Source organism: Vicugna pacos, chromosome 11 (genome assembly GCF_048564905.1).
Source record: "Vicugna pacos chromosome 11, VicPac4, whole genome shotgun sequence".
In the NCBI taxonomy this organism is placed as follows: Eukaryota; Metazoa; Chordata; class Mammalia; order Artiodactyla; family Camelidae; genus Vicugna; species Vicugna pacos.
In genome coordinates, this window is record NC_132997.1 from 82,763,101 (window position 1) to 82,790,122 (window position 27,022).

General features: G+C 38.5%; 1 protein-coding gene across 9 annotated transcripts in view; it reads left to right on the forward strand.

Annotated features, from left to right (window-relative positions):
• LOC140699842 (uncharacterized) overlaps nt 1–27,022 on the forward strand; it is a 287,621-nt gene that overhangs the window by 195,232 nt on the left and 65,367 nt on the right. For 6 of the 9 annotated variants that reach the window (XR_012078094.1, XR_012078095.1, XR_012078091.1 and 3 more), the window contains one exon: nt 14,560–14,680. Coding sequence is in view for 3 of the 9 variants with exons in the window: in XM_072972359.1 (XP_072828460.1) it covers nt 14,560–14,680 (121 nt within the window). In the remaining 6 variants the exon portion in view is untranslated. Of the gene's footprint in view, nt 1–14,559; nt 14,681–23,150; nt 23,216–24,545; nt 24,642–27,022 lie in introns of those variants that run through there. The other 3 variants (XR_012078096.1, XR_012078092.1, XR_012078093.1) reach the window with 1 other exon arrangement.

Genomic DNA, 27,022 nt, shown 5'->3' on the forward strand with positions numbered 1-27,022 from the left:
GAATGGGTGCTTTCTATTGCCCTGTGTTCTAGATCACTAATTCATTCCTCTGCATTATCTAGTCGGCTTTGCACAGCTATTAGATCATTCCTCATCTCTGTCAATGAGTTTACCCATTCTACTTGGCTCTTCTTTATAGCTTCAATTTCATTTTTGACATATTTTATATCTCTAAACACTATCTCTTTTAATTCCTTCAGCAATTTGATCACTCCTTTTTTGAAATCTTGATCTAGTAGGCTATCGATGTCTATTTCATGGATTTTTCTTTCAGGGGATTTCTCTTGTTCTTTTAATTGGGAAAGGTTTCTCTGCTTCTTCATCCTGCTCATACCTCTCTGGCACTGTGGTTTATGGAGTATTAGGTGTCTATTTTCGATCTTAAGGATTTTATCTATCTAATGCCTATTTAGGAATAGAACTTAGGAAAAGAAAGAAAAAAAATAAGAGAGAGAGAGAAAAAATTTTAAAAGAAGGGAGAAAGAGGGTTTGAAAACAGTGTATAATGAATAATAGAAGAGCGAGTTGAAGCAGAGTATTAATCGGGTTGAGACGTCCTTTTAAAACCTTTAAAAAAGGGGGGGAGGGGAGATGAATAGATGTATTTGAAACCTGTGTCTAATCAATAGCAGGACATCAAAACCCAAGAGAAATAGAAATGAATTAAGAAGTAAAAATTAAGAGAGTAATAGAAAATAGAACAGGTAAAAACAGATTTAAAAAAAGGGGGGGGCGGGTTGTCGGTGTTCTCCTGGAGTCTGTGTGCTTTTAATGTGATGTCCTTCTGTCTTCGTCCTGTTTTGGAAGCTCAGCTTGTTTTCATAGGCCCTCCGTTGGCGCCCTCTTCTGTGCTGCACCTGTTGGCAAGCAGATCGCGCCTCCTCCTAACACGGGGTCAGATGCAGCTCTCCTCTGCTGCGGGCGGGCGGGTCACTGCCCCTCCGGATGCCGCAGTCAGATGTTGCAGACTGGCCAGGGATGATGGTGCTTTCTTGATTTTTCCAGAAGATGTCTACAGAAGGTTTTTGCTCTATAGTGCTGTAATTGCCATCTGGCTGACACTGGCTGTTATATTCCATCCATTCTAAGATGCATCCTGAATTTCAAAGATGTTAAAATGCAAAAATTTTGTTTATTGTAGAAGAGGTCACCAAGACTCCTCAGTATAGTGATGATCTTGAGTGCAGCTGAAGCCCAGCTCCTCAGCCGGAGCGTGTTGTAAAAATGGAAGTTGCCAGCATGATACAATAGAGAATCAAAATTTCAGGTTCCTGGAGAACAGGGGGATGTGGAGAGTGTGTGGTAAAAGGTCTCTTCCCTTAAAGCAGGTCAGCACTGTCCTCTTTGACCTCCTAGGTGACCCGAGGGGGAGCAGTGGGGGTGACCCATGAATGTTCTCCAAGTTGCCTAAACATTACAAGGACAAAAGCCTTAGGAACAAAAAAAACAAAACTTTCACTCTTGTAGTTTGAAGGTATAAAATATGTCCCCTCAGGTCTCCTTATGCTAAATTGGGATAGTGTTTAATTAAGCTGCCTATAAATGGTGTTGGGACAGCCAGGGAGAGTTTAAATATTACAATTAAAGGCACTCATTTTATGTTTTGCTTTTTATGTTTCCTAAGGGTTTTTACATTACACAGAGACAAATTAATATTTTATTCCATTATCTCAATCTTTTACAGTCTTTAGTAGATTGGGGTAAATGGTGTTAATATTGGGAATTTACATTTTTAATAGATGTTTACAAACTTCAGGAAAAAAATCAATACTTTCATTTCATTGTTACATATCATTTTGGACCAAAACATTCCTTAGGTTGAGTCCTAGTCTTGGCTTCAGATCTTCTCTGCTGGAAAAAAAAAATCATGTTCTCCTTCAAAAACAAACAAACAAACAAACAAACAAACAAAATCCCCAAGTTTCTGTGAACACCTGTAGACTCTAAGGGTTACTGCAACAATGAGCATCCCCAAGCTGTCTGAAAATGGTAGCACTGGAGGGATCCTGTTGTCCCTTCCACAGCAAAATCCCTGAAGAAAGCAGTTCTCAGTCAAGGGAAATGAGCCCGCTGTATGTAGCTGAGTGCTAAGTTGTTCTGAATCCTCTCTCTGCCAGGGGATTCCTGCTGCTTTCTTGTGCCCGTGTCTGAGAGGATACCTTAGGCATTATTAATTGGGAATCAGGCTACTGAATTATTCTCCTTGCCTAAGATACAGCTCTGGTTTCCTGCCCAGACCTCTTGTGGTTTCCTGGGAAGGCAAAGCCAAATTCTGGCTTCACCATATACTGGGCCTGTGACCTTGCCTAAGTTCTCTAGTTCTGAACCTCAGTTTCTTTCTTTTTTAAAAGGTGTGGTGGTGGTTAATAATACTGCCTTATAAGGTATGGTGGAACTTAATAAGATACAGCAAGCAGCTGTACATAGAGACAAGACATAAAGACATTACTTCCCATTATCCTATCTTTCTTTCCCTCCCTCCTTCCCTTTCTCTCTCCCTCCTTCCCTTTCTCTTTTCTTTTTCTCTCTCCTGAGTTTCTCTTCTCTGGGCCTGGCTATAGCTGCTACACCTTGATGCCAACCATCTGCCTGAATGTCCAGATTTGCTCACTCTCAAATGACACAAGGCCATGCCACCCCTCATTTAGTAGGGCACTCCCCTTTTTGAAGAATTTCTCTGAAGTGACCACCAGCCTAGATTACCACTGCTCATCTTACTCTGCAGTGAAATTTATCTCTGAATGTTTGTGTTGCTCCGCATTGCAGTGGGTTTGCTGTGATCTCTTTCCCTTCCCAGGGAAGCCCTGAGACTGACTGCCTCCCTCTTTGCAGTCCTGGGCTCAGCAGCAACCAGATAAGGGAGAGGGGATGAATCAGTGCAGCCCATTGCTATCCCTGGGAACCTTGTTCAAAGAAAACTTGATATGGAAATTGAGTCACCTGCGTCACCTTTATATACCAACAACAAAAAAGGTGACACTGCCAACATTAGGGCCATTTGTGTCCACTGAGATCACTGTAAATTGACCTCAGGGTCTCTAGAAAGTTCATGTGTCAAAACAGAATAAAAATAAACATTTATTGAACATTTTCTGTGACAGACTGTCTTCTAAGTGCTACACACTTATCATTTAATTTACTGTGCACAACAGACCCACGATATGGATGGCATAATAGCTCTATTTTACATATGTAGAAACTGGAGTTTAGAGAAACTAATTAACCACAGAAGGTTTTGTGTCTACTGAGAGGAAGAGCCAGAATTTAACTTCAGGCACTGGCTCCACAGGTTCTCTGCTTCCCTCCAGCTGAAGCCATCCTCAGGTGGGCGTTGGTCATTTTCTGATTCAAACAGACTTTAGACACACTGGATATGTTGGAGCAGCTCTGAGGAGGGATCTGAGGGGAAAGGGACCCATGGTTCTGTTATCAAGGGAACTGAATTTGCATCCACAAGTGTTCAAATTCAGGACCTCATTAAGGTTTTTTCAGGGGTCAGGATCGGTAGAATTTGAGGCACACTGTGTCAAGTGTCCAGTAGCAGGGAGGGAACTAAATTCCCACAGTCAAGTCTTGGGGCACCAGTTAATGAAATACCTTCTAGGTATAAATGGAAAGACAGGGCCACATGCCCTTCTCTCTTTTGAATTCCAGACTCTGGACTATGGCATATGGAATTAGAGGACATGTGTATGTGAGCCAGATCTGGTGCTAACTAGAAGAAACGTCCCCTCCTCATTGGGTGAAACAGTGTTTATTGATTAAAAGAAATTCTCACGGTGACTGTAAATTAATAAGGGCATCAGGAATAGTGTATCTTGAAGCAGAAACATAGCATATTTATTTCTGTTCTTGCACTTCAATATTAAAGCTATATTATTTTTAAAAAATACCTGTGCAAGATTTTAAGATGCTTCTGTTTGCCTTTCCTCAGGAATCTTCATCTTTAGCTTTGAATCCTTGGGCTGTGAGGTTATCTAATAATTTTACCTGCCTTTTGGCAATATCAGGAAGTGAAAATTAATTTTTTTCAAACGCCTCATTTATTTGATAAAATGAGAATGTATAAAAAAATGTGTTTTTGACCTTTGAAAATTAAAATATACTTGGATGTATGTGTGGTCACCAGATCATGCCTCCGAAGCTGTTCTTATTTGAAAGCCATAGAAATAAACTCAACTTAAAAGGTGAGAGATTTATTGGAAAGCCGTCATTAGCCCTGGGGATAAGGCAGCAGGAACCTCAACTAAGATTCTAACAAAGTGATGGTATGATTTATGCACTTCTGAGCTTCAGACATTCCCTTACTCTTAGTATCATTTAATCAAGATTCAAAGTCCTGAAAGAGAGGATCCAATTGACCAAGACTGGGTCACCAGCCCACCTCTTGGCTTTTCCAGGAGATGGAAGAGGAACGATATGGCTCTCATCAGAGGCAGGGAAGGAGTCTCCTTGGCTCTCATCAGAGGCAGGTGGCAGAGGGAGGTTGGACTTAGATTCTGCTAAGATCTTACACTTTGGAGAACTAGCCAAAAAGGAGATGGACATGTTCCAGAAACACTGGAGAAATGTGGAGTGCTAATCAGCCAGAAATGATTTTATTTCTAGAAAAGAATGTAAAGACTATATAAAATGCATGTGTGTTTGTGTGTGTGCGTATGTTTCTTGTGTTATATAACGTGATTTCTGAAAAGCTTTCTTATTTCAGTTGTAAAACGGTAACCATTTATTTGCAATAATTTGGATGCTGTATCTTTTCACAGCTAGTAATGAAAAACAGAGCCTCAGACTGATTTTGTTTAAAAGTAGAATTGTCCTGTAATGGCTTTCTCCAAGGGAAAGAGGCTGAATATGTAATTGAGATCCCTTGGGGAAGAGGATTCTGAATTCCGCCAGCAGGAATCTCTTCTCTTGAATAGATTTTGATGGAAGATTCCATCACAGATCCCACTAGTTCAACCAGACACTTATCTCTTACGAACTGAATTTTCTGGGATTCCTTTTCTTTTTTCTTGTGTGTGTGAGCATATATATGATTTTTTCTTTACAAGATGCATGTGATACCAACCCTGACTAGAATGATTGATTTTCTCCTCTTTTCCAAGGAATTATTTTTGTTAGCTGAGTGCTGTTAAGAGCCACTACATTTAAGCCACTTGTGATAAGGCTTTCCTTGAGGGCCACCAGCCCAGGGCACCTTTTCCTTTTCCCAGAAAACTGGGGAACAGAAATTTCATGCTTGATAACTCTATTCTCCTGTCCTTTCCTGCATGTGGATCATGCATCCTTTCCTAGCCCTTTCTTCCTGGCAGTTCTAAAGGCCTTCTGGTAAGATCTAATCTGACCTGACAACAGAGAAATTGATGTTGGTATTTGTTTTTTAATGCATGTAGACTACAAGCATGAAAAAAAGCTCTCATTACCTCTCTCAAGAAACATCAATAATTGGTAACTCTGGGTTTTGTGGGTACCTCTGAGAATCTGTCCTTAGGAGCTGGCCATCAAATGTGGCTATTACCAAGGCCCAAACCCTCCAGCTGGCCTGTAAATCAGAGTCAAGAAACTCAGGGGGCTCCTAGCCCCATGGAACCCATGCTTGGGAATTTCAAGGCCCAGTCAAATTTTACAGAATAATAAAACTTGGGGCTGAATTTGTGAAGTTAGCACATTAAAGTGAAATCAAAACAAAAAATAAAACACTAAAACCAAACTTCCAGCAGTTAACAGTAGCTTTCAAAGACCATCTTTATCACCAAAAGGATGGAAGCACATAATCTCAAATGAAAGGACAATCATTTATTTTGAATAAATTTCATTTTATAAAAAATATACTTTATTTTCTAATTTTTTTCTTTTATTTAAAGCATGCATCATTGAACCCTTCAACAGTATACTCTACAATAAGGATAAATCTCACAAGTTTAATGGTGAGTGAAAGAAGCCAGACATAAAATTGTTCATATTGTCATTCCATTTATAGAAAGGATATAAACAGATTAAGTTGATCTCTGCTGATGTGAGGCAGGGTAGTAGGTTATCATCAAGGGGTAAATGGGGATTATCTGGGAGAGAATGAAGGAGGGCACACTTCCAGGATACCAGTAATGTTGTTTCTTGATCCAGCTAATGTTACATACATCAATTCATTTGGTGAAAATTCAGCAAGGCTTACCCTGTTTTGTATATTTTTGTGGTATATATTCTTCAGTTTAAATAAATAAAAAATAAAGAATGTGTCATCAAAGTCCTATATAGACCTAAGACATTTGGAAAGCACTGATCTGATCTGGTTTCCCTTTTAACAGATCAAGAAACTGAGGATCAGAGAGGAGAAACTATCTTATTCAAAGTCATGAAGCAAATCAGTGATCGAACTGGACATGGAGTCCAAGTTTCCTCAGCTTAGTCCGGGGCCTGGGCCATGCTGCAGGCTCCTTCATCCTGAGATAATCATTGTGCTTGAGGCATCTCCACCAGGCAGGGCCCAACTTACATGAGGGTGCGTGTTTCAGGTGCCCGCACTTGGCAGACACTCAGTCTATACTTACTGAGACCTAGAATGCATTTTGCTGTTACCCATCTTCAGCCAGGGAGCTGGGCACCTCTTGATTGACAGCTGTCTCTTTCATACTTAAGCATCTTTTGGCCACTGGATTATCTTTTTAAGGTTATTTTTCCTTCCTTTTTCAAGAAAAATTCCTCTCCTTGAACACTTGAGGCTCTCCAACCATTCTTTTTTTCAGTTTTCTCCTCTCACATTTGCATCTCTTACCTCTTTCTACTGTGTCCTCCCCTTCTACCTACACATATGCTCAAGATTCCCATCTTAGAAAATAAGATAAACAAAAGCAAAGTGAAACAAACAAAAGTAGCCCCTTTCCTTTTACCTGATAGTGAGTTGTATGTATTGGTTGCCTATCACATGTCCACCTGCCAGCCCAACACACAGAGGCAACTCCAGCCTCTCTCTTCAGTTATTTCTTTACATCTTCAAATTCTTCATGTTCCTCATCTCCAGTTTTCTCCTTGAGCCATGGCTGTCGGGCTCCCATTCACACTGTTCTGTGGACATTCTTTAGAGGGATGCCTGTGTCTTCTTGGTAGAGTGTCCCCACATCATAATTTTCATGGGATAGTAATAGTATACGTCTGTGGTCCTGTAACTCATATTAATGGATCCCTGTTTTTAAATTCACAAAAATCTCACAGATTGGAGAATAAATTATATGTTCAAGACTACTTCTTAGTCACCATTTAAATGGTCATTACCGAGCCCTCATTCTTACTGAGACTTGCCACACTGAGCATGTGTATCCAATGCTTATGAGCATATGCTTTGATTACAGTGTTCTAGATCAATTCCTAGCTCTCCTGTGTGGTCCTAGGTGAGTTACTTAGTCATTCTGATTCTCAGTTTCTTCATCTGTAAAAAGAAACTAGTAATAATGCAGTTATGTGAGATCAACAAGAAAATTACTGAAAGTATGGTGTGCAGTGCCTGGCGTAGAGTAAGCTTAATTCAGTAAGCGGAAACAGTTCTCACTGGATCTTGCTGAATCTAACTCAGATTCCCCACAGTGTCTTCTCACCTCTGGTGATGTTTCTTGCGATCCTTCTGTTCTCTCGCCGTTTACCCACAGCACACTCACTGTGGCTGAGAGTCTCTGTGGTTGACACTATACTAATGCCTTACGGTGAAGTTGTGGTCTGAGCAGCCTGACCCCAAGGGTTCATAACCCCAGATCTGTCACTTAATAGCTGAATTTATTTGGACTAGTTATTTTACCTTCTGTTGCTTTGGCTACTATAATTATAAAATGAGGTTTATAGCCGTATCTAAGTACACAGATGCTACCTACTTCAAAGAAGTTATAAAGAGTCAGCGAGCTAAGGCATATATCAGGTGCTTAGCACGGTACCTGGAACAGAGCAAGTAACCACAAAATGGTAGCTATTGTTATCCTCAGCCACCAGATCAGGTATTTTGGCCCTGCATTCATTCCTCCCTCTACTCTGCCCCCATATAGAATCTATGTTTAGTCCTGTGCATTCACGCTCTCTGGAGCCCTCACAGGCCCTCTCCTTCCCTTTACATCACCCTTGCCCTAGTTCAGACCTTGATTCATTCTTTCTGAACTAGTAGAATAACTTCATGATTAGTTTTCCTGCCTACAACCTGCCCTCCTTCAATCTATTGTTTATGGTAAACCAGATGATGTTTCCTGAATCACATTTCTGATTATGTGATCCTTTGATACTAAGAAATCCTGTGGTTCCCCATTGTCTACTGATTAAATTTCAAACTCTAAGTTCTGCTATTCCAGCTCTCTCCTTTCTAGACCCTACTTAACCTTCAAACACTGTTTCTCATTTGCACACACTGCTGTACCCAGTGGCCCAGCCTAAAGGACCCGTTCCCTCATCCTCGTGTCTGACTGCAGTTACCTCATTGGGGCCATTGTTTCCATTGTTCCATCCATCTCAATATTCTCCCATTTCTAAATACCTAATTACAACCAATCTTTGAAGTTCAACTCAGATGTCATCACTCTGACTTCCCTGATAACCTCTAAGTGGAAGGATTCTCTCCATCCCATGTACTCCTCTGAGACATTGCCTGTCTCTTTCCAACAGGTGCAATGCTTTCCATGTTGTGTTCTCTCTGAAGATAATATTTTTCCCCACAATCAGCGCCTACAAATGTTTACTCTCCTTGTTTCTGTCCTTTATCATGCAGTTTGCGTCAGTATGTCCAGGGGAAGTGAGAGTGTTTTGATTTTATTAGCCCCACTGTTTGCAGGAACTGAACCAAGTTCTATGGAGTTAACTGCAGAAATCATAAAGGGCTCTAATCCTGCCTTGCAAAAATGTAAAGCTGAATTGAGGGCAGAGTGTGCACACATGAAAATGGCTTAGGAACATTCTCAGAGCAGCACATAAACAGGTGCAGATTAATGAAGTGCCCATGGAGTTGATAAGTGCTCAGGGGATGCAGAGCAGGGAGAGCTCATCAGCCCTGTAGTAAAACATGTGAGGGCTCTGCATGGACAGGACTGCTCTAGAGAAAATGGAAAGGACGGAGGCAAGTGTATTGTCAGAAAATAGAGGGAAGGATATCCTGGTAGGTAGGAGTGACTGGGCTGGATGCAGGATGTCTATTGCCTCAACTTCCTGAGGGGCAAGGCTGGTTCTCTGTTGGATAAGTTTAGGCCCAAATCACAATATCCTCAGGCCCCAACTTAGGACACTGAGAAACTCAGTCCTTCATGTTTAATGGTGAGAGCTTGCAATTTGGAGTCAGACATGCTGGGTTACATCTTTTACTTACCAGGCATATGATCCTGGACCGATCACTCTACCTCTCTAAGCTGCAGTTTTCCCCAAAGTCTTCAGTACAGCTTGGGGTTCAGAACACAGGGGCTGGAAGTAGACTAAATTCTGTCTCTCTAAGTACCAGCTGTGTGACCTGGGAACAGTCTCTTAACCTCCCTGAGCTTCTTCATCCTAATGGGATGGCCATGAAGGTGACTGAAATAGTATATATAAGAGTCTGCCATATCATAAACGATCAGTAAGTTTTAGATGGTATTATCAACATTATTCATTAGGATCAGTATCTTTATCTATAAGATGGGAAAATAATAATCATTTGCTGCCTAATACTAACCAGAAAGATGCAGTAACACTGTATTTAGCAGCTGTGTAATTTTGTGATTACCATCTATTTTCATGCTAAAATGATACCCCAAGAGTTCAGAGCTTTGTCTGTATTATCAACCACTGACCACTGGATGCCTAGTACTAAACACAGTTTCTAATGCAAAGTCAGTGTGTACTAATATATACACAAACAGGAGGGACTAGGGAGAAAAAGTTTTAGTGGTAATTATGGGACATGCACAGCTGGTAGATGGTAGATTTCTATGGACTAATGAATTTTGAAAATTATTTCCAGAGTTGTTGAAGTGAGGCTATTTGCATTAAATATGCAGAGTATTAGTAATTAAGCTGTAGATTCTTTCTCCAGTCTATGTTGTTTTATTTATGCCTTATTTGCAGCAAATTCATGCTCTTGCCCCCATATTCTCTTTGTCCATTGATGCTTCTAATTTTCTCTTATGGATTTTATTACTTATTATACACATTGAAAGATTTATGGGCAAAGAATCACCTTAGTTTAAGGAAGGGCTCACTGTTAGGATCTTAAGGCATGCGGTGTCTTCTGACAACTATTGTAATTATTGGAAAACCTTAATTAGATACTGAGATAAGGACAGCATTTCTTTAATTCCCATAGATAAGAGACTGTGTAAGAGAGAGAGGGAGGAGTGAAAAGAAAAGGCAAAGGGAAAGAGATTTAATCATAAATCACCTTAATTAGGTTTAATTTTGTCAACTTGCAATCTTGAAAGTGCTAACAACTTCATTTGCAGATGTTACTATGCACTACTGCATGCAGTGTTGTCAAGTGCTGCATAGGATAGGGTGAGTACTGAGCACTAGTTTTGTGACCTGCCTTGGCACAGGCTCTGCTCTCAGGGGTCTTCTATCTTAGTTGTGAAGGAAAACTTAAATCAGTAAAACTTGAATAAGCCTTTGGAGCACCTTGATTTTAGTCCAGAAATGTAGGCCAGGATGTTGAAGGAGTTTAGAAACGAGTCTTCTGAAGAATGAAGGAAAGACCTCAGAGGTATTGTCTTAGAGAGATTAAGCAGGAGCAGACCAGGAGTTTGAGGGACTAAATGGCGGTTACAGAGAGGAGTCTCAGATTAATTTCATTTGGCTCCAAAGGGAAGGGTTAGGATTGATTCAGTTATTGTCTCATTTATTCACAGAACATCAACTAAATGCCAGGCATTTTTGTTAAGTGCCACAGAGAAAAGAATGCACAAAAATCTGTACCCTAATGGAACGGAATGCCCTAAAGTAAGGTACAGGGGAGCTCAGCTTCAGGAGATGGACTTCTTCAAGACCAGAGCTTTTAAAAATGGGTCATTTACAGATAAGGTCAAAAATCTCTGAAAATGTTTTCTAATTCGTAATATACAGAAAGCATTTGACACATCTATTTAGTGACTCATTCAGCAAATTTTATTATTTACTGTAACCCATGAAGCATGCTACATGTTGGGAACACAAGGACAAATAAAACAAAGTCTATCTTCAGTGGAGTTTATAGTCTAGATGGAGAAAGAGAGACAACAAACAATTACACAAATAAACATGACAGTTTCAGGCGATGATACATGTAAAAATTGTAAAGCGTAATTTATAATTGTGATAAGGAGAGTCTGAATGGGATATTTTAAATTGGATGGTCATCTTGCAGTTCAGTTTTCCCCTTTAGTGACTGCCTTCAGCTGAAGAAAGCTGCCTAACCCAAGGCTGTGTTTCCTTCCAGGGAGCTGTTGAGAGAGTTCACATGTAATGAATCATCAAATAAGCTTGTAAAGACCTGGGCACCTCATGCTAATAAGGGACAACTGTACAGGGCCTTCTTAGCTCTAAAACTCCCCACAGGGTTGACTGAGACTTTCACTAAGATTGCGTCACATTTCTATTTTTCCTTCTGCCCAACTCTGCTTTCTTCACTCCCCCCTCAGAGTTTGATCCCGAGGATAATGGCCAATAAATTTCCAGCACACAAATCTCTGTTGTCACGTTGGCTTCCCAGAATCTGCTTTCACATGACCTGTTACAGATGTAACTGATAAGAAGCTGAACATGCAAAAATACATTGCATCAACTTAGCCATTAGAATATAATAATAAAATTGATGACAGTATGGTACCATGATTGATACTAGGTAGTCCAGGTAGATGGGATTCCCAAACGAACATGGTCCCAGCCAGCTGCCCTCTCATGGATGTTTTCTACTTGACCAGGTTGACTTAATATTCCCTTCAGCTTGACTAATCTTTAGACAATGTTTTTGACCATTGTTCCCTGACTTCCATTTTATTAGAGCATTTACTTTAGAAAATTTGGAATTTTAAATGCTTTGTCTGCCTCTCTGAGATGTAAATCTTCTAGCGCTTGCCAGTTTTACAATCCAGGGATATCTTTCTCAAGGATAGGAGCTGTTCCTTTAATTATCAAGAAAGAGGAGACTTATTTCTCAATCTCTGTGAGAAGGTAGGAGCCTAACTTTGATAAGCTCCAATTCAGCAAACAGAGCTGGTCTAATTACATTGACCACGTTTCTTCCTAATGTCCTCCACTAGTTTTCCAGTAGCTCACCAGGTGCTTAAAAACTCTTGCATTTTATTCAGCAGAGTTGAGCTTATTCTCTCTCCTCTTTTTCAATAGTCTTGAATAACGTCTCCCTCCCCTGTTAAAATCTGTCTAGTGCAGTTTCTCTTTGACACTCCCTTTCTGTATTAGTCATTTTGGCAGGCTGGGAGGCTGGCAAGGGAAAAGTGACTGGAGTTACCAAAGCTTGTTTCTGCCAGCATTAAACTCATTCTGGATTATTCTTCTGAATTCCTCCCAGTTAGGACCTCAAGGGACTGTAAGAGTCTCCTTAGTTCAACTACTGGAAGGTCAGTAACAATGTATCTGCTGATATCTCAGAAACCCAATTTGATAATGAGTTGGCAAAGAGCTGGCCTGGGAGAGCCAAGCATGGGAACTAAGCCTGGGCTCTGGCATGGCAAATTGATACTTCAGGTCTTAGGATCTGCATTAGCAAGCTCTAAAATTGATACTTTGCATCTTAGAGTGTGATGAACTTGGCTCCTTCTAAGGACTCTTCCTGCTCTGATTTCTTAACAGCTTCTCACGTAATCAACATGGGCTTCAGAGGGCTTGTTATGACTGTATAGTGGTCTATAGAGCTGATGCACTGAGATTTACTTTATACTCCTATTGTTACCTACTTTTACCATTTTTGTTCGCATTACTATTATTTTTTTCACTGGGATAAATTCCCAGCACTGAGATTACTAGGTCAAAGTGAATAGTATTTTTATCACTCTTGTTACCTGCTCAGGTTATTGCCCTTTTGAAAGATGGAAAAAAAATTTACTTTGCTGCCAGCACTGGCTGAGTGCACCAGTATTTCACAATCTTATCCAATTCTTTTTACTAATTTAAATTTGTTGTTTTTGTTATTTGTTTGATGGGACCTGGTAATTATTTTTTAATATAATTACATGTATTTGATTGTGATCTAGTCTGTTCCCTCTAGATAACATGACAAAGACTCTGGAGATATGTTTCAGGTATCTGTCCCTGGACCCAATGTTCCCATTAAATCTTCTCATTGTTTTCTCATAATCTTTTCTAGGTTTAAAGAATTTTTTTCTACATTATTTAAATACTGTGACATGAACAATATCTCAGTGGGATAAGTGCCAAGCATGGAGGTGGTCTCTAAAGCAGGAGTCATTCCTGGGCTGTGAGACAGTGTCCCTTTAGGCATGGAGATACCCACATTGAGCCTGCTTTCTGCATTGCTTCTATCATAACCCAACCAACCATGAGTCATTATATTAAAAATCAACAAAGAGTCACTCAAAAAGGTAAGACACTTCCTAGGGATTGTTTCAGTATGAGGCAGGCAGATAAGAATGAGAAAGTGTCCTAACTGGTTGTTCACAGGCCAGCTGTGCATTTATGAGACTTAGGTTATTATATTAAAAAACTGTATTGAGTTCAGCATTTTGTAAGATAATGATATATATTTTGAAACAAATTGAAACAATATACAAGGGTATAAACTTTCAAATGATTATTTTTCATTTTTCTGTGGAGAATATTGTGTTAAGGTTTTATGTATTTATATATTTTAAAATATTTGAAATACTATTTTGAGATATTATAGGCATATAAGAAACAATAGGGAATAGTGTATTGAACACTTCTTTACACGTTACTAGCCAGCTTTATCAAATTCCCATATTTTAGATTTTTCCATGTTTTTTTTTATGCTTATCATATTACTAGATTAGCAAATGTTTTGTTCTTTGTTTTTAATGTAGTCATAGTCTGCATACAGTTCTTCTCCTTGCACTGACATTTTCCCAAGTCAGTACATCTAGGATAGCAGTTTGCAAACTGGGTATCCATTATAATCACATGGAAAACTTTTTAAAATATTCCCATATCTACATCAAGATATATCATTTAGAAAATATCATTTAGGACTTCTGTACCATTGCTGGATATATACAAAATCTCAAATTATGTTCCCTAAATTACCCAATTATCACAAAAAGAGTGACCTCATAGTAAAGGAAACTGGACACCACCTTAATCATGTTACCAAAGGTAACAATTAATATTGGGACAAAAATGACATCAATGTGCCTTCTTGATATGATGCATTGAAAGCATATAACATCACTCTTCTGGCATTCTTACAAAAATGCATAAACTGGATTTAGTCATGAGGATAGCTAGACAAACTTAGCTATTGAAGGGCATTCTGCAAAATAACTAGCTTAATTTACAGGGCTAGATTATTTGTTGTTGTTTTTTTAATACCTTTATTGTGGTATGATTTCTGTACAGTAAACTATACATATTTCACATGTACAATTTGATGAATTTTGATAGATGTATACACCAATGAAACCACCACCACAATCAAGATTGCTAACACTTCCATCATTCCCCAAGAGGTGCAAATTTTGAAATCCCAATTTATCCCTTCCAACGCTCTTCACCCCTGGAAACAGTAAGTTTTGTTCTCTCTGTAAGTCTGTTTCTGATTTATAAATAAGTTCATTTGTGGCTTTTTTTTTTAGATTCCACATATAAGTGATATCATATGGTATTTTTCTTTCTCTTTCTGGCTTCACTTAAAATGACAGTCTCCAGGTCGATCCATGTTGCCGCAAATGGCATTGTTTCATTCTTTTTTATAGCTGAGTAGTATTCCAGTGTGTGTGTGTGTGTGTGTGTGTTTATCTCCCTCAAATCTTCTTTATCCAGTCATCTGTTGATGGACATTTGGATTGTTTCTGTGTCCTGCTTTTGTAAATACTGCTGCTGTGAATATTGGGGTGCATGTGTCTTTTCGAATTGTATTTCCTCCAGATATATGCCCAGGAGTGGGACGGCTGGATCATATGGTAAGTCTATTTTTATTTTTTTAAGGAATCTCCATACTGTCCTCCATACTGGCTACACCAAACTGCATTCCCACCAACAGTGTAGGAGGGTTCTCTTTTCTCTACAGCCTCTCCAGTATTTATTGTTTGTGGGCTTTTTAATGATGGCCATTCTGATTGGTGTGAGGTGATATCTCCTTGTGGCTTTAATTTGTTAGAGAAATGCAATTGGTGATGTTGAGCATGTTTTCATGTGCTTGTTAGCCATCTGGATGTCTTATTTGGAGAGATGTCTATTTAGGTCTTCTGTCCATTTTTTTATTGAGTTGTTTGTTGTTTTGATATTAAGCTTTATGAGCTATTTGTATATTTTTGAAATTAGTCATTTATCAGTTACATCATTTGCAAATATTTTTCTCCCATTCTGTGGATTGTCTTTTCATTTTGTTGATGGTATCCTTAGCTGTGCAAAAGCTTTTAAGTTTAATTAGATCTCATTTGTTTATTATTCTAGGAGCTGGGTCAAAAAATACTGCTGTGATTTATGCTAAAGAGTGTTATGCCTATGATTTTCTTTAGTTTTATAGTAGCTGGTCTTAATTTAGGTCTTTAATCCATTTTGAGTTTATTTTTGTCTTTGGTGTTAGAAAATGTTCTAATTTCAGTCTTTTACAGGTAGCTGTCCAGTTTTCCCAGCACTACTTGTTGAATAGACTGTCTTTTCTCCATTGTATATTCTTGCCTCCTTTGTTACAGATTGACTATAAGTGTGTGGGTTTATTTCTGGACTTTCTATCCTGTTTCATTGACCTATGTGTTTGTTTTTGTGCCAATACCATACTGTTTTGATTACTGTAGCTTTGTAGTATAAAGACAGGGAGGAGATTCTTCTTTGAAATAGTAAAATGAAAGAAATACAAATCTTTCTTCTATTTAGTGGGTACTCGTAGGTATTTACTGAACTTAAGCTAGTTCAGTAAGGTCAAAACTAGTTCCCAGTTGGTCTCTACCCAGATCGTATTTGAGGAACCTGTGAGATTTTGAAGCTGATGATACAGAGCAAGCTGCTCTCCTTGAAACCACCTCATGGTGCAACCTTCAGAGCTGGATCTCTCTTTCAAAAGGATACAGGACTGACCTAGGTGGAAGGGCAGAAGCTGGGATTCAGGAAGTCTGAGTTATGATAAGAGTAAGATAGGATAAGACAGAATCAGATAGGATCACTACTGTGGAAATCCTTTGGCGTAAAATGTTACAAATTTCTACACCATCACAAGAAAGTAATATCCTAATTATCCTATTATCGTGTGTGTTGCATTACAAGATTAACACTTTGCATTGACTGAGGACAGAGTTTTCTCACCTTCCTTATTGATAACCTTCTGAAGTCAGAATCTCAGATCCTACCACCTCTTTCTCCTCTCGTGATCTATTCCCTTCTCTTCACCCTCCTCCTCTCCCTGAAGCCCCAGTTTTATTACTGGAAGCACAGTCATCTCTTCCATAAAAAGCCTCATGGTCTCCTGCAGATAAGTAATGAAGTCTTGTCCCCTATGGCCATAGTATATCTCATCCTATAGCCTCACCCCCAGCATATCTTCCTTGTTGATGTATATTTTACTTACACAATTTGAATGCTGAAGTTAGCATCATAAAATTGAGCTGCCAAAAGAAGGAGCTGGTGACATAAAAATGGCAGAGAAGCTTTCTCCAGGATCACATTGTCTTTGTTTCAGTGTTTCTCTAGCTTATCACCAGCAGTCAAAGGTTTTTATACTCGGGGGCAAAGAACAAAGTAGTTTCAGCTAATTCCCTCCACCCTTAAATGTTTTCGTTTTAGTATTAATTAAAATCCATTTGAGACGAGGCATATGACTCTGATGGAGGGCTGATTAGGACAGATTCTGGACTCTCCATGCCAGTTCAAGGTGACAACAAAAAAAGCTGCCAAAAACTCGTAGCATGGCCTTAGGCAAGCTATTTGAGCTCTCTGGGCCTCCGTTCCATTACCTGTAAAACAAATGATAATTTTGGAGTGTGAAATTACCTTCAGCTCTGGCACTTCTAGTTCTGGCTTCAATGGGAAAGGAAAAATAATTTCCTACATGCCACCTGCATGTGGTCTGGTCATATTTCATGCTCTCCGTGTGCAAAAGGAGAGGGAAGGAATACTGATGTATCAATTCCCAATAGAGGGAACCTGATCAACGCTAGGAGGAGGTGTGATTGGTTGGCCTTGTTCTCTCCCACATCTCCTGACCTGCTCAAGCTGCCGTAACAAGTACCATAACCTGGGTGGTTTAAATAACATAAACTTATTTCTCACAGTTTCTGGAAGCTGAGAAGTCTAAGATCAGGATGCCAGCATGGTTAGGTTCTGGTGAAGGCTCTCTTCCTGGCTTACAGTCATTTCACTGAGTCCTCACACAGCAGACAGAGAAACTCTCTGGTGTATCTTCCTATAAGGATATCATTCTATCAAGGATGCCTCACCCTCATGACGTTCTCTAAATCTAATTTTTTTTCAAAGGCTCCATCTTAAATACCATTGCATTGTGGGGTTAGGGCTTCAAAATATGAATTCTGGGAGACACAATTCAGTCAATAGCAGGAATAAGGTGAAATATTTAATCTGCAAAATAGGCATACAAAGCTCTGTTCTACATAATTCAAAGAATTCTTACAAAACAAAATTTCACTTGAACATTTTCAGGTTAACCCACAAAGGTCAACGTGTCAGAAAACTTTAAAGCATTGTCATTAACTCTAATTTCTGCACCTGCTTTATTTGAGCAAATGGAGTGCTTTTCCCCCAAAATTTAAAAATCTCCTTGAACACAAGGATAATTGTTTCTCCATAGTATCCTCCATAGCACATAACACAGTACAGGTACATAACTGTATGAAGTGCGGAAAGGAGGGAGAGAGAGAGGCTTCCAAGGTCCTTTTCTGGTGGGTCTCACTGTGCTGGTAGAGGCTAGCACTGTCCGTTCTCCCTGTCATTTGTCCTTGGGATTTAATTTTTCTGATGAACTGATACCAACATTTTTAAGAATCCCAAAGTTCAAAAATGCCACCGGGATAAAGCACATTCTTATTTCAGGAACATAATAAACAGAAAATAAGCAAACTAAATTTTAAACAATCTGATATCCCTGTTGGATAGTCAGATTCACTTAATATCTAATACTAGTCACTTTAAATACACATTTTAAATGTGTGCCTTGGCAAAATTTGACTAGTTCTTCACATTCTGACACTCTAAGAGTCATCCCCTAATGGTCAAAGTTGAATGAGTGTGAGACTCCCAACCACCTGTAGGTTGTCTTAACCAATGTCTGGAGTGCTTGGTTCTCTTTTCTGAGTCCCTGTAGTTACTAGTGAGAAATATTAAAATTGTAACATGAAGCATCATCTGAGTTAATCTTTCACCTGATGGAGGATCTTCTACTACATCCTCTGATGATGATTATTTAGTCTCCAGTGTGGAACTCTCTGGTTTATAAGGTACTTCACCCATTGTTGGATGTTCTTATACTTAGGAAGCTCCTTGTCTTATTGAGACAAAATTTTCTTCCCTATGATCTTTGCTCTTTTGTATTAGTTCAGCCATACATAAGATCATTAATATTCAGTGATAAAGGTTTTATTTCCAAACCATGAGAAGAGTTTTGGTAGTCCTTAGAAACTTTATAAACACACATAAACAAATTTAAAAGAGAGAGATGGTAGAACATATTAGGTATAATCTCACTCTCCAAACATAATTACTCTTAAATTTTAAGTATATGTTCTTGCAAGTTTAAAAAATAATTTGGCCTTTTAAAAAATGTTATTATACTGCAACACTCTTCTGCAGGTAACCCCCCCACCCCCACACACACACTTAACAATACAGTATCAGCATGCAGGGTATCAATATATGTTTTCTACATGTGATTATTAAATGTTTCATTGTATAGTTGTATAGTAATTATGTAGAACTACTCATACAGGGCTTATTAAATAACAAAAACTATTCTATGAAATGCTAATCTATTTTGGGTATTCTGTTTTCCAATGACGTTTGCCTAATTTTTGTCTTAGGTTAAAATGCTGGTATTGGGATTACTGACTAAAATTTTTTTCTTGATTGTTTTCAAATAGCTATGGCATTTTACCTCAGTTTTATATTATTCTCTAAATGAGATAATCATTTTATGTATTTATCTACATCTGTTAAAAAATGCTGTACTAGAGAGGTCCAAGTAAAAATATTTCTAGCAGAATTCTAGATATGAATCTCTAGGTTGACCCGTTGAACAGTCGAGGACTTCCATTAAGTATGTATATATAGAATAATGTCCTTAAATGCCACTGATGTTCTTCCAAGGAGAATCATATTTTATAAATAAGAGTCACCATGAGACTCAACTAATAATTTCTGTAATGAATTTTTGTCCTATTTTCTAAAATTATAACAGCAATATATTATTGTGAAATGCTAGTATAAGAATACATAGTTCATTTTCTTCCTTCCCTGTTGGGTGCATTTCAAAATCATATGGTCACACAATATTAGGTGGCAAAAAAAGAGAAACACAACATTTCATTTTAAGAGTATAATTCATACTAGCTCCTCAGAATCACATCTAATTTTTCTCCTTCCCTCTCTGAATGAATGAACAAATGAACTTCTAGGCACTTTCAAACCATCTTTTTAATAATTAGCTATGGAGTTTTGACAACTGTTCTTGCTAGGTGGAATTATTCCATGTTTTATTGTTAGAGTTGCCTGATAATGGTGTGTATTCACTTACATTTATTATTAGACTTGTATTTTCTTACTTGTTTTGGTTCATATTTAATAAAACATTAGTTATCCACACTCTTTCATAGGAGTAGAACCAAGATGATAGACTATCAGTGTAAAAGGGGGGTCTTAAAAAACATCTCATTTAATGTTGGAATTTTTACTTAATATGGAGTCCAGGGATGGACTGTGGCTTAAGTAAGGTCACAGGTCAGTCAGTGGTTGAGCCTGGACCAGATTCCAGATAATTGTGATTTTTAGCTTATTGCTTTTTCTCCACCCTCTGCCCCTTTCTTTTTTTCTTTTTTTCCTTAAATACTCTTGGTTAAATCAATGATTTTGAATCATTTATTGCATCTTCTAAATAATCTTTTTCCTTTCTCTTAATTTGTCCTTTTCTCTTTCCTTCAGTACAAAAACTTGGAAGAATCAAGAGAAGGCCTCAGATCCTTCCTGCTCTCACAATTCTGTCCTCTTAAGATTATACACATACGACTGTATGTCATAACCAAGAAGGCTCTTGCCTAATTTGGATTCTAGGAATGTACACGCTCTGCCAAGCCTTTCCTCAGTGCTCACTTTCCCCTGTGTTAAGTTGTACCCACATGCACTGTCTCCTTTAACGTAATCTGTACAACACTCCCATTAAAGAGATAGTATTATATCTAATTTATACATGTGGAAAACGGAATCTCAGAGAGGAAAGAAACATTTAAATTTTACAGATAATGTATAATGGACCTAGAATCTGACGAGCAGTCTGTCAGACTCAGAGACAGCTGGATTTCTTCCCTCCAGAGTTTGTGTGTGTGTATGTGCGTGTGTGCACACGCATATATGCCTGAGTCTCTGTGTGAATGCATGTGTCTGAGTCCACATATATATTATGTTTATGTCTGGAATGCATGCATCCATACACATGCCTAAACAGGTGTGTTAGGACAGGGGAGAGATGATCTTGTCATTTCAACGGATGTGGCTCTGATAAGAAGAGGAAGTGCCCTTTGAATAGTCTGAGCATCTCTCAACACAAGAGTATGCCTATTCTCAGTCTTTTCCAGAGGGAGAATGTCCTCTCGTTTCAGTTTTCATAGGAACATCTATCCCTAGCACACCGTTTATGAGACACATTCTGTCAGGGGGCAGGTGCATGGGCTCACTGAAGTTAATCTCTTTCTCACCTCACACTTCTGAGAGTGAGAAATCAAAGGGCATTAGAGGGATAGAGATACAGCCCAAGAAGGGGCCACATAAAATATTACCTTTTGGCTCAACACACTGGTCCATTCGTGAGTCCTAGTCCTGAGCTCCCATCTCAGCAGGGCAGGCAGGGTGTATTGCTAGCTGAGACTCACTCTCCATCATTCTGTAGGAGTATTGGCTAAAACTTTTCTGAAAGCTAAGATTTTATGCCAAATGTTTTTTCTTACCCCATATGTTACATGTAAGATGAATAAATGTAAAGAAAAGAGGTGAACTATTGGTAGAATGTAAACTTCGGAGTCAGAGATTTCAGTGTGAGTCCCCACACTGCCATGTAATAACCTGAAGTGAGATTAAGTCTCTTAACCTTTCTGGGCTCCCATTTGTAGCATAAGCATCCTGACATGTTTCTTGAGGTTTGGGGGAATGTTGAATGAGTTAAATACATACACTGCTTAACATAGTACTTGGCACATAGTGAGTTCTCAGTGCTGATAATGATACAAATTGAAAATAATTAGAACATTTCCCCCATCTATCATTTATCCTCCCACATGTAATTTACAGAGCACATTCACATCATGTCACTTTTTCCTCAGAGCAGTCCATTCAAGTAGGCATGCACTCTTGTTTCCATTTGCAGACAGGTTTCATAAATCGAATGTATGGTGTGGTTAGACTTCATCCAGTGCTCTTTCTATCACAACAGCTGCCACCAGGAAGAGAGGATAGTGGCCCTCTTCGCCCTGGTACATGCTGGGTGGCTCTGTTAGGGACTAACTCAGAACGAGCCCCTGCTCTTCCACAGTAGGACAGATGGTCTGAAGGAACAGGACCCTAAAGACCAGAATCCTTCCAGTCTATGGTAATAAGCGCCTTGGGGAAAACTTCAATCTTGTTTAACTTTTCTGATAAATTTTAGGGTATTTGTTCTGTTGACTTAGAGAATCATTTTTCCCCCCAAAGAAACTTTCTCTATGAATCAGGAAAATAAGTTATGGAGAAAGTTGGTACAATTCCAAGGCTTGAATCTGATTTTCCATCCAGCAGGTGGTGAGCTAGGAAATGCTATAGGATTATTTCAAGTGTTCACAGAAACATACAGAAAAAGGCTTTGTTGGGGAAAGGGACTTTTCCCCCTCCTACCCTTTTTTAGTTCTTTTGATTGTTAAAATAACTAAATTGACACAGGCCAGATTAACAGGAGAAAAAAAGCAAATGTAATTTGTATGTATGGAGGTCTCACTGAAATAGGACACAAGAATGGCCAAAGCAGGCAGCTTTTACATTTTCATGACAGAGAAACAAGAAACCTATGAAGAGTCGATAAGATAAACTTAAGCTTGGGTACTTTGTTAGTGAAGAATCTAAACAGATTTTGAGTTTGGGGTAGTAAATTAGTAAAGGACTGCTTTTCTAGCTCCTGGTACTGGGAGGGTGCCTTTCACATGGGAGATTTATTTCCTGCTTTCAGGGAGACAGACGACGTTCAAAGTGCCCTTCTTGCACCAGCTGTTTCTTAAGTAACTTTAATTCAAAATAATCAATATGCCACTTGGGCAAAGCTTGGGGTGGTCTGCCCTGAGCCCCAACAGCTTGTTCAGGGAAGTGAGGCTCATACAGCAAAATGCAGATACCCTTTCCTCGTGTTCTCTTCAGGCTTGGGTAATTTGTAGAAATAAGGAAAAATAAACAGGTTGTGGGATTTATTCCCTTACAAAAGGTGAGCGAAAAAAATGACACAAAACTGAGATACAATGGGAATATGAGAAATTATGTCAGCTTTGTCAGGAAGAAGGCATTAATCTGCCTTCTTGATTTTTCTTCTCTGCATACATTTCGTATGTTTTGTCTAGAAATAGCCTATCCTCATTCTTGCCTTTATATCTGCCAGGACATGTTGCTGGGTATGTGTTTTTTAAGCAGCTCTAAGAATATGCTTGGCAGTAATATTTTCCCCTTAGCGACTATTTCCCATTAGGGTCAACAGTGGATGTAGACTGTAGACTGTTTTTTATGCATCTCCAAGACAGGAAACCACTAGTCTGAAGGGTGTGTGTGTGTACATGTATATTCCAATGGCATTTCTTCTTTTCTAGTACCATGGTCTGGGCTGAATCCATAGATACCGAGTTAATATGACCTTTCCTAGATCTTCTGCTTGGTAAGCATTGTCTTACTGAATCCTCACTACAATGCTCTGAAGACAGTACTATTATTAATTTCATTTTGTAGATGTAGAAACTGATCTGGTAAAACAAAGCTGATTGGAAGGGACAGCTATCAGAAAACTGATTGGTACACTTTAACACTTTTGAGGAAATGGTATAATTATTTGTTTAAGTTTTCCTTTTTCCTAAAACAGATTTGTTTTCCCTGCAAGAGAAAGCAAGATGAGCTCTCATTTTTGGCACTTTCCTCATGCAAGGAAATTGAGATGACCCAGGATCTGACAGTGATTGTGCTGAAAGGATTTTGTGACTAACAACCTTAGGTCAGCTAGGGACATCCATCTGAAATGATGGGGAATAAAAATAGGGAAAGAGAACAGTTTATTTCAACTCCAATCAGAATAAGACCAAGTGGATCAATGTTTACCAAAAGGAACTTGTCTAGGATAGCACTCATTCCCATAGGTATTACAAACTGAAACAGGAAATAAAAAGCTATTAAAATAAATGATCCAATAGTGTTCTTTAAACAACTATCAGCACTTGGGCAAAAAGGAAACCCATATCCTCCCTTTCTTTTGTATTCCCAAAGTTCAAACTCCTGCATCTTTCTTGGTAGGTCAGCACTAAATTTGGGTAATGACTTCTAAGTCCTTGACACTACTAGTTAAATGATTAAGTGAGATTTCCAGAAATCCTCTTTCCCATTTCCCAGTGAATTTTAGAGGAGATGTTGCACTTCTCAATCTTTTTTCTTTGCTCATGCTTCATGGAAGTGTCTGTGAAAAGGGCAAGGGGAGGAGGACAATAGAGGTCAAGTAAGAAAAAAAAAGTGGTTTACTTTCCCAGTATTGTTTCTCATTGGTACCTAGAATTACAGTTTGCAATTTAGTTTTATACGGATGGATACTTTTTAAGGAGGGAAGAGTAAAGGTTACTGTAGTGGGTGTTTTTAAAGTATATGTATACATTCAGTGTGTGTGTATATAGACACACACGTATCCATCACATTTTCTTTATCCATTCATCTGCCGATGGGTGGATGGATGGATGTTAGGTTCCATGTCTTGACTACTGTGAATAGTGCCACAGTGAACACTGTGGTGCTAATATTTCTTTAAGACTGTGATTTCAATTCTTTTGGAAATACCCAGAAGTGAATTGATGGATCATATGGTAATTCTGTTTTTAATTTTTTTAAACCTCATACTGTTTTTCATAGTGACTGTACCAATTTACATTTTGACCAACAGTGTGTAAAGGTCCCAGTTTTTTCCACATCTTCACCAGCACTTACAGTCTTCTGTTTATTTTTGATGATAGGCATCCTGACAGGCATGAGGTGAAATCTCACTGTGGTTTTGATTTACATTTTCTGGAAATGAGGAATTACTAATTGGCAGTCATGAAGTTTCACTTACATAAGATGGGTAAGTTCTAGAGATCTGCTGTACAGCATTGTACCCATAGTCAACAGTACTGTCTTGTACAAATGAAAATTGATTAGAAGGGTAGATCTCATGCTAAATATTCTTACCACAGTAAACAAAGAAAAGTACATGAAGGGATGTGAATCACTTTATAATTCCTTTTTGTATGTCTGGAGTACGTCAATGTATGTCTCTAGTTGGTGGGATGTCTCTAGTTGGCAGTCTCTAGTCCACGCCCAAACTGCATGCATCACGACTGTTACAAGTAATACATCCAGTCTCTAGAAATAGGTAAGCTATATTTTACTTCTACATTCTTTCCTCTTCTGCTGACTTTTGCTGGCAGTAGGAAGGGTTGATTTAAATGCTTGGTTAGTGTAGCAGAAAAGTCCTGAATATGCTAAAAGTTAAAGTTTGGTAAATTAAATAAGTGTAAAGAAGGACTAATGGTTTTGAAGGACTCTGGCTTCAGTTTTCAAAGTTGTGCTGTATTTTCTCCAATTAAGGTCCTAAAGTAAGGTTTTCTTTCATTCCTTCAAATTCTTGTCTCTCCCAGGAGACTCAAAGCAGACTATTCCCTGAAATATCTTGTCTAATTTACCCCCTAGAGAGGCTCATTCACAGGGACCAGGATTTACTCAAGAAGTCACTGGTGTATTTGCAGATTATTTGACATTCAAGTTTTGGTTTTGGCTGAGCTATTAGTGACCTGGGGGAAAAAGTTCAGCAGAAGTGGTGGTGACCCAGGAAGAAGGCAGGGACTGCTGCTGCACTTTAACAGTACAGACTGGGAACAAAAAGTGCTGAATTCTTACAGCCTTGGAATGTGTCTGCCTCACATACCACTTTTATTGATTTACATCCACACACACATGTACTTTCCACACCAAACTGAATGTAATTCTCATCATGAATCTTACACTCCGAGATACACTTTTAAGAATGTGGTAGGCTTAAGAATTGACTTGTTAACTGCTAAGTGGGAACAATGTAATGTAGAAACTGGTATAACAGAGTCAGGACTTGGGAAGGATGTTCACAATTCCTTCCCGAAACTTTTACCTTTTACCTGGGTTGATTTGAGAAGATCTATCAAGGGTATGTCTATATGGTAATTGTTAGCATTATTAGAGAACTCAGCTTTAAATTATTATAATTATACTACATTTTTTGAGCCTCCCTTCATAAGAGAGATTCAGTTTGCTAAAGCCCAATTTCTATAAGTAGCTTTTTAAGAATATAGCTAGGATCTGAAACACAGTAGGCATGTGACAATGCATAAAGCAGCAACTTGGATGAAATAGAATACAGGTCATTTCTAATCCTTAAGCTGCTTTTGTATGTTTTTTTTTTTAAGCTCACTCTTTTCTCAAGACAGTTTAGTTATCTTTGACAGAATATGGTGATAATAAACTGATTTGTTATAAAAAAAATACATATCACTGCTGGCCGTGTGACTGTTTCATAATAAATACACAAGTACCTGATCCGGTGATGTGCTGGTGCCCTTTAACTGTTCTTGTTCTGCAGCACACAACTTGCACAGCGTATGCCATGGCTCTGTGATTCGGTGAGTGGCTATAGAGAGCTAATGAGAAGCTGCCTATTTCTACTCTCGTTAGTCCTGTCTGCTGAGAGTTGGGAGATGCTGAACATTTGAAGTGGTATAGATTATGTTCAGATACCTTCATCTGGCAGAGGTGGAGTTCCTGGAGGTTACAGTTGCAGAATACATGGAGCTATTGAGACAAGTGGAAAACATTTCAGGCTGTATCAGATATCATCTTATATTAGATCCAATATTACCAAGTTGAATCAAGCTTTGAGGATTAAATACTTATGAAAGAAAGATTTAAGCCTGAGAAAGAATTAATGCAATAATTTAGTTTCTCTATGACAACTGGGTTAAATTTTATTAGTGGAATATCTCAGTCAAGTTTCTTTTTATATTATTTTTTATTTTATTTTTGTTTTTTATTGAAGTATAGTCAGTTTACAATGTATCAATTTCAGGTGAACAGCACGATACTTCAGTCATATGGGAACATACATATATTCATTTTCATAGTCTTTTTCACCATAAGTTACTACAAGATACTGAATATAGTTCCCTATGCTATACAGTATAAACTTGTTGTTTATCTATCTTATATATATTAGTTAGTATCTGCAAATCTTGAACTCCCAGTTTATCCCTTCCCACCCCTATAGCCATAAGTTCGTTTTCTATGTATGTCTGTGAATCTGTTCCTGTTTTGTAAATAAGTTTGTTTGGCTTTTTCAGATTCCACATATTTTCTTTCTGGCTTACTTCATTTAGAATGACATTTTCCAGGTCCATCCATGATGCTGCAAATGGCATTATTTTAT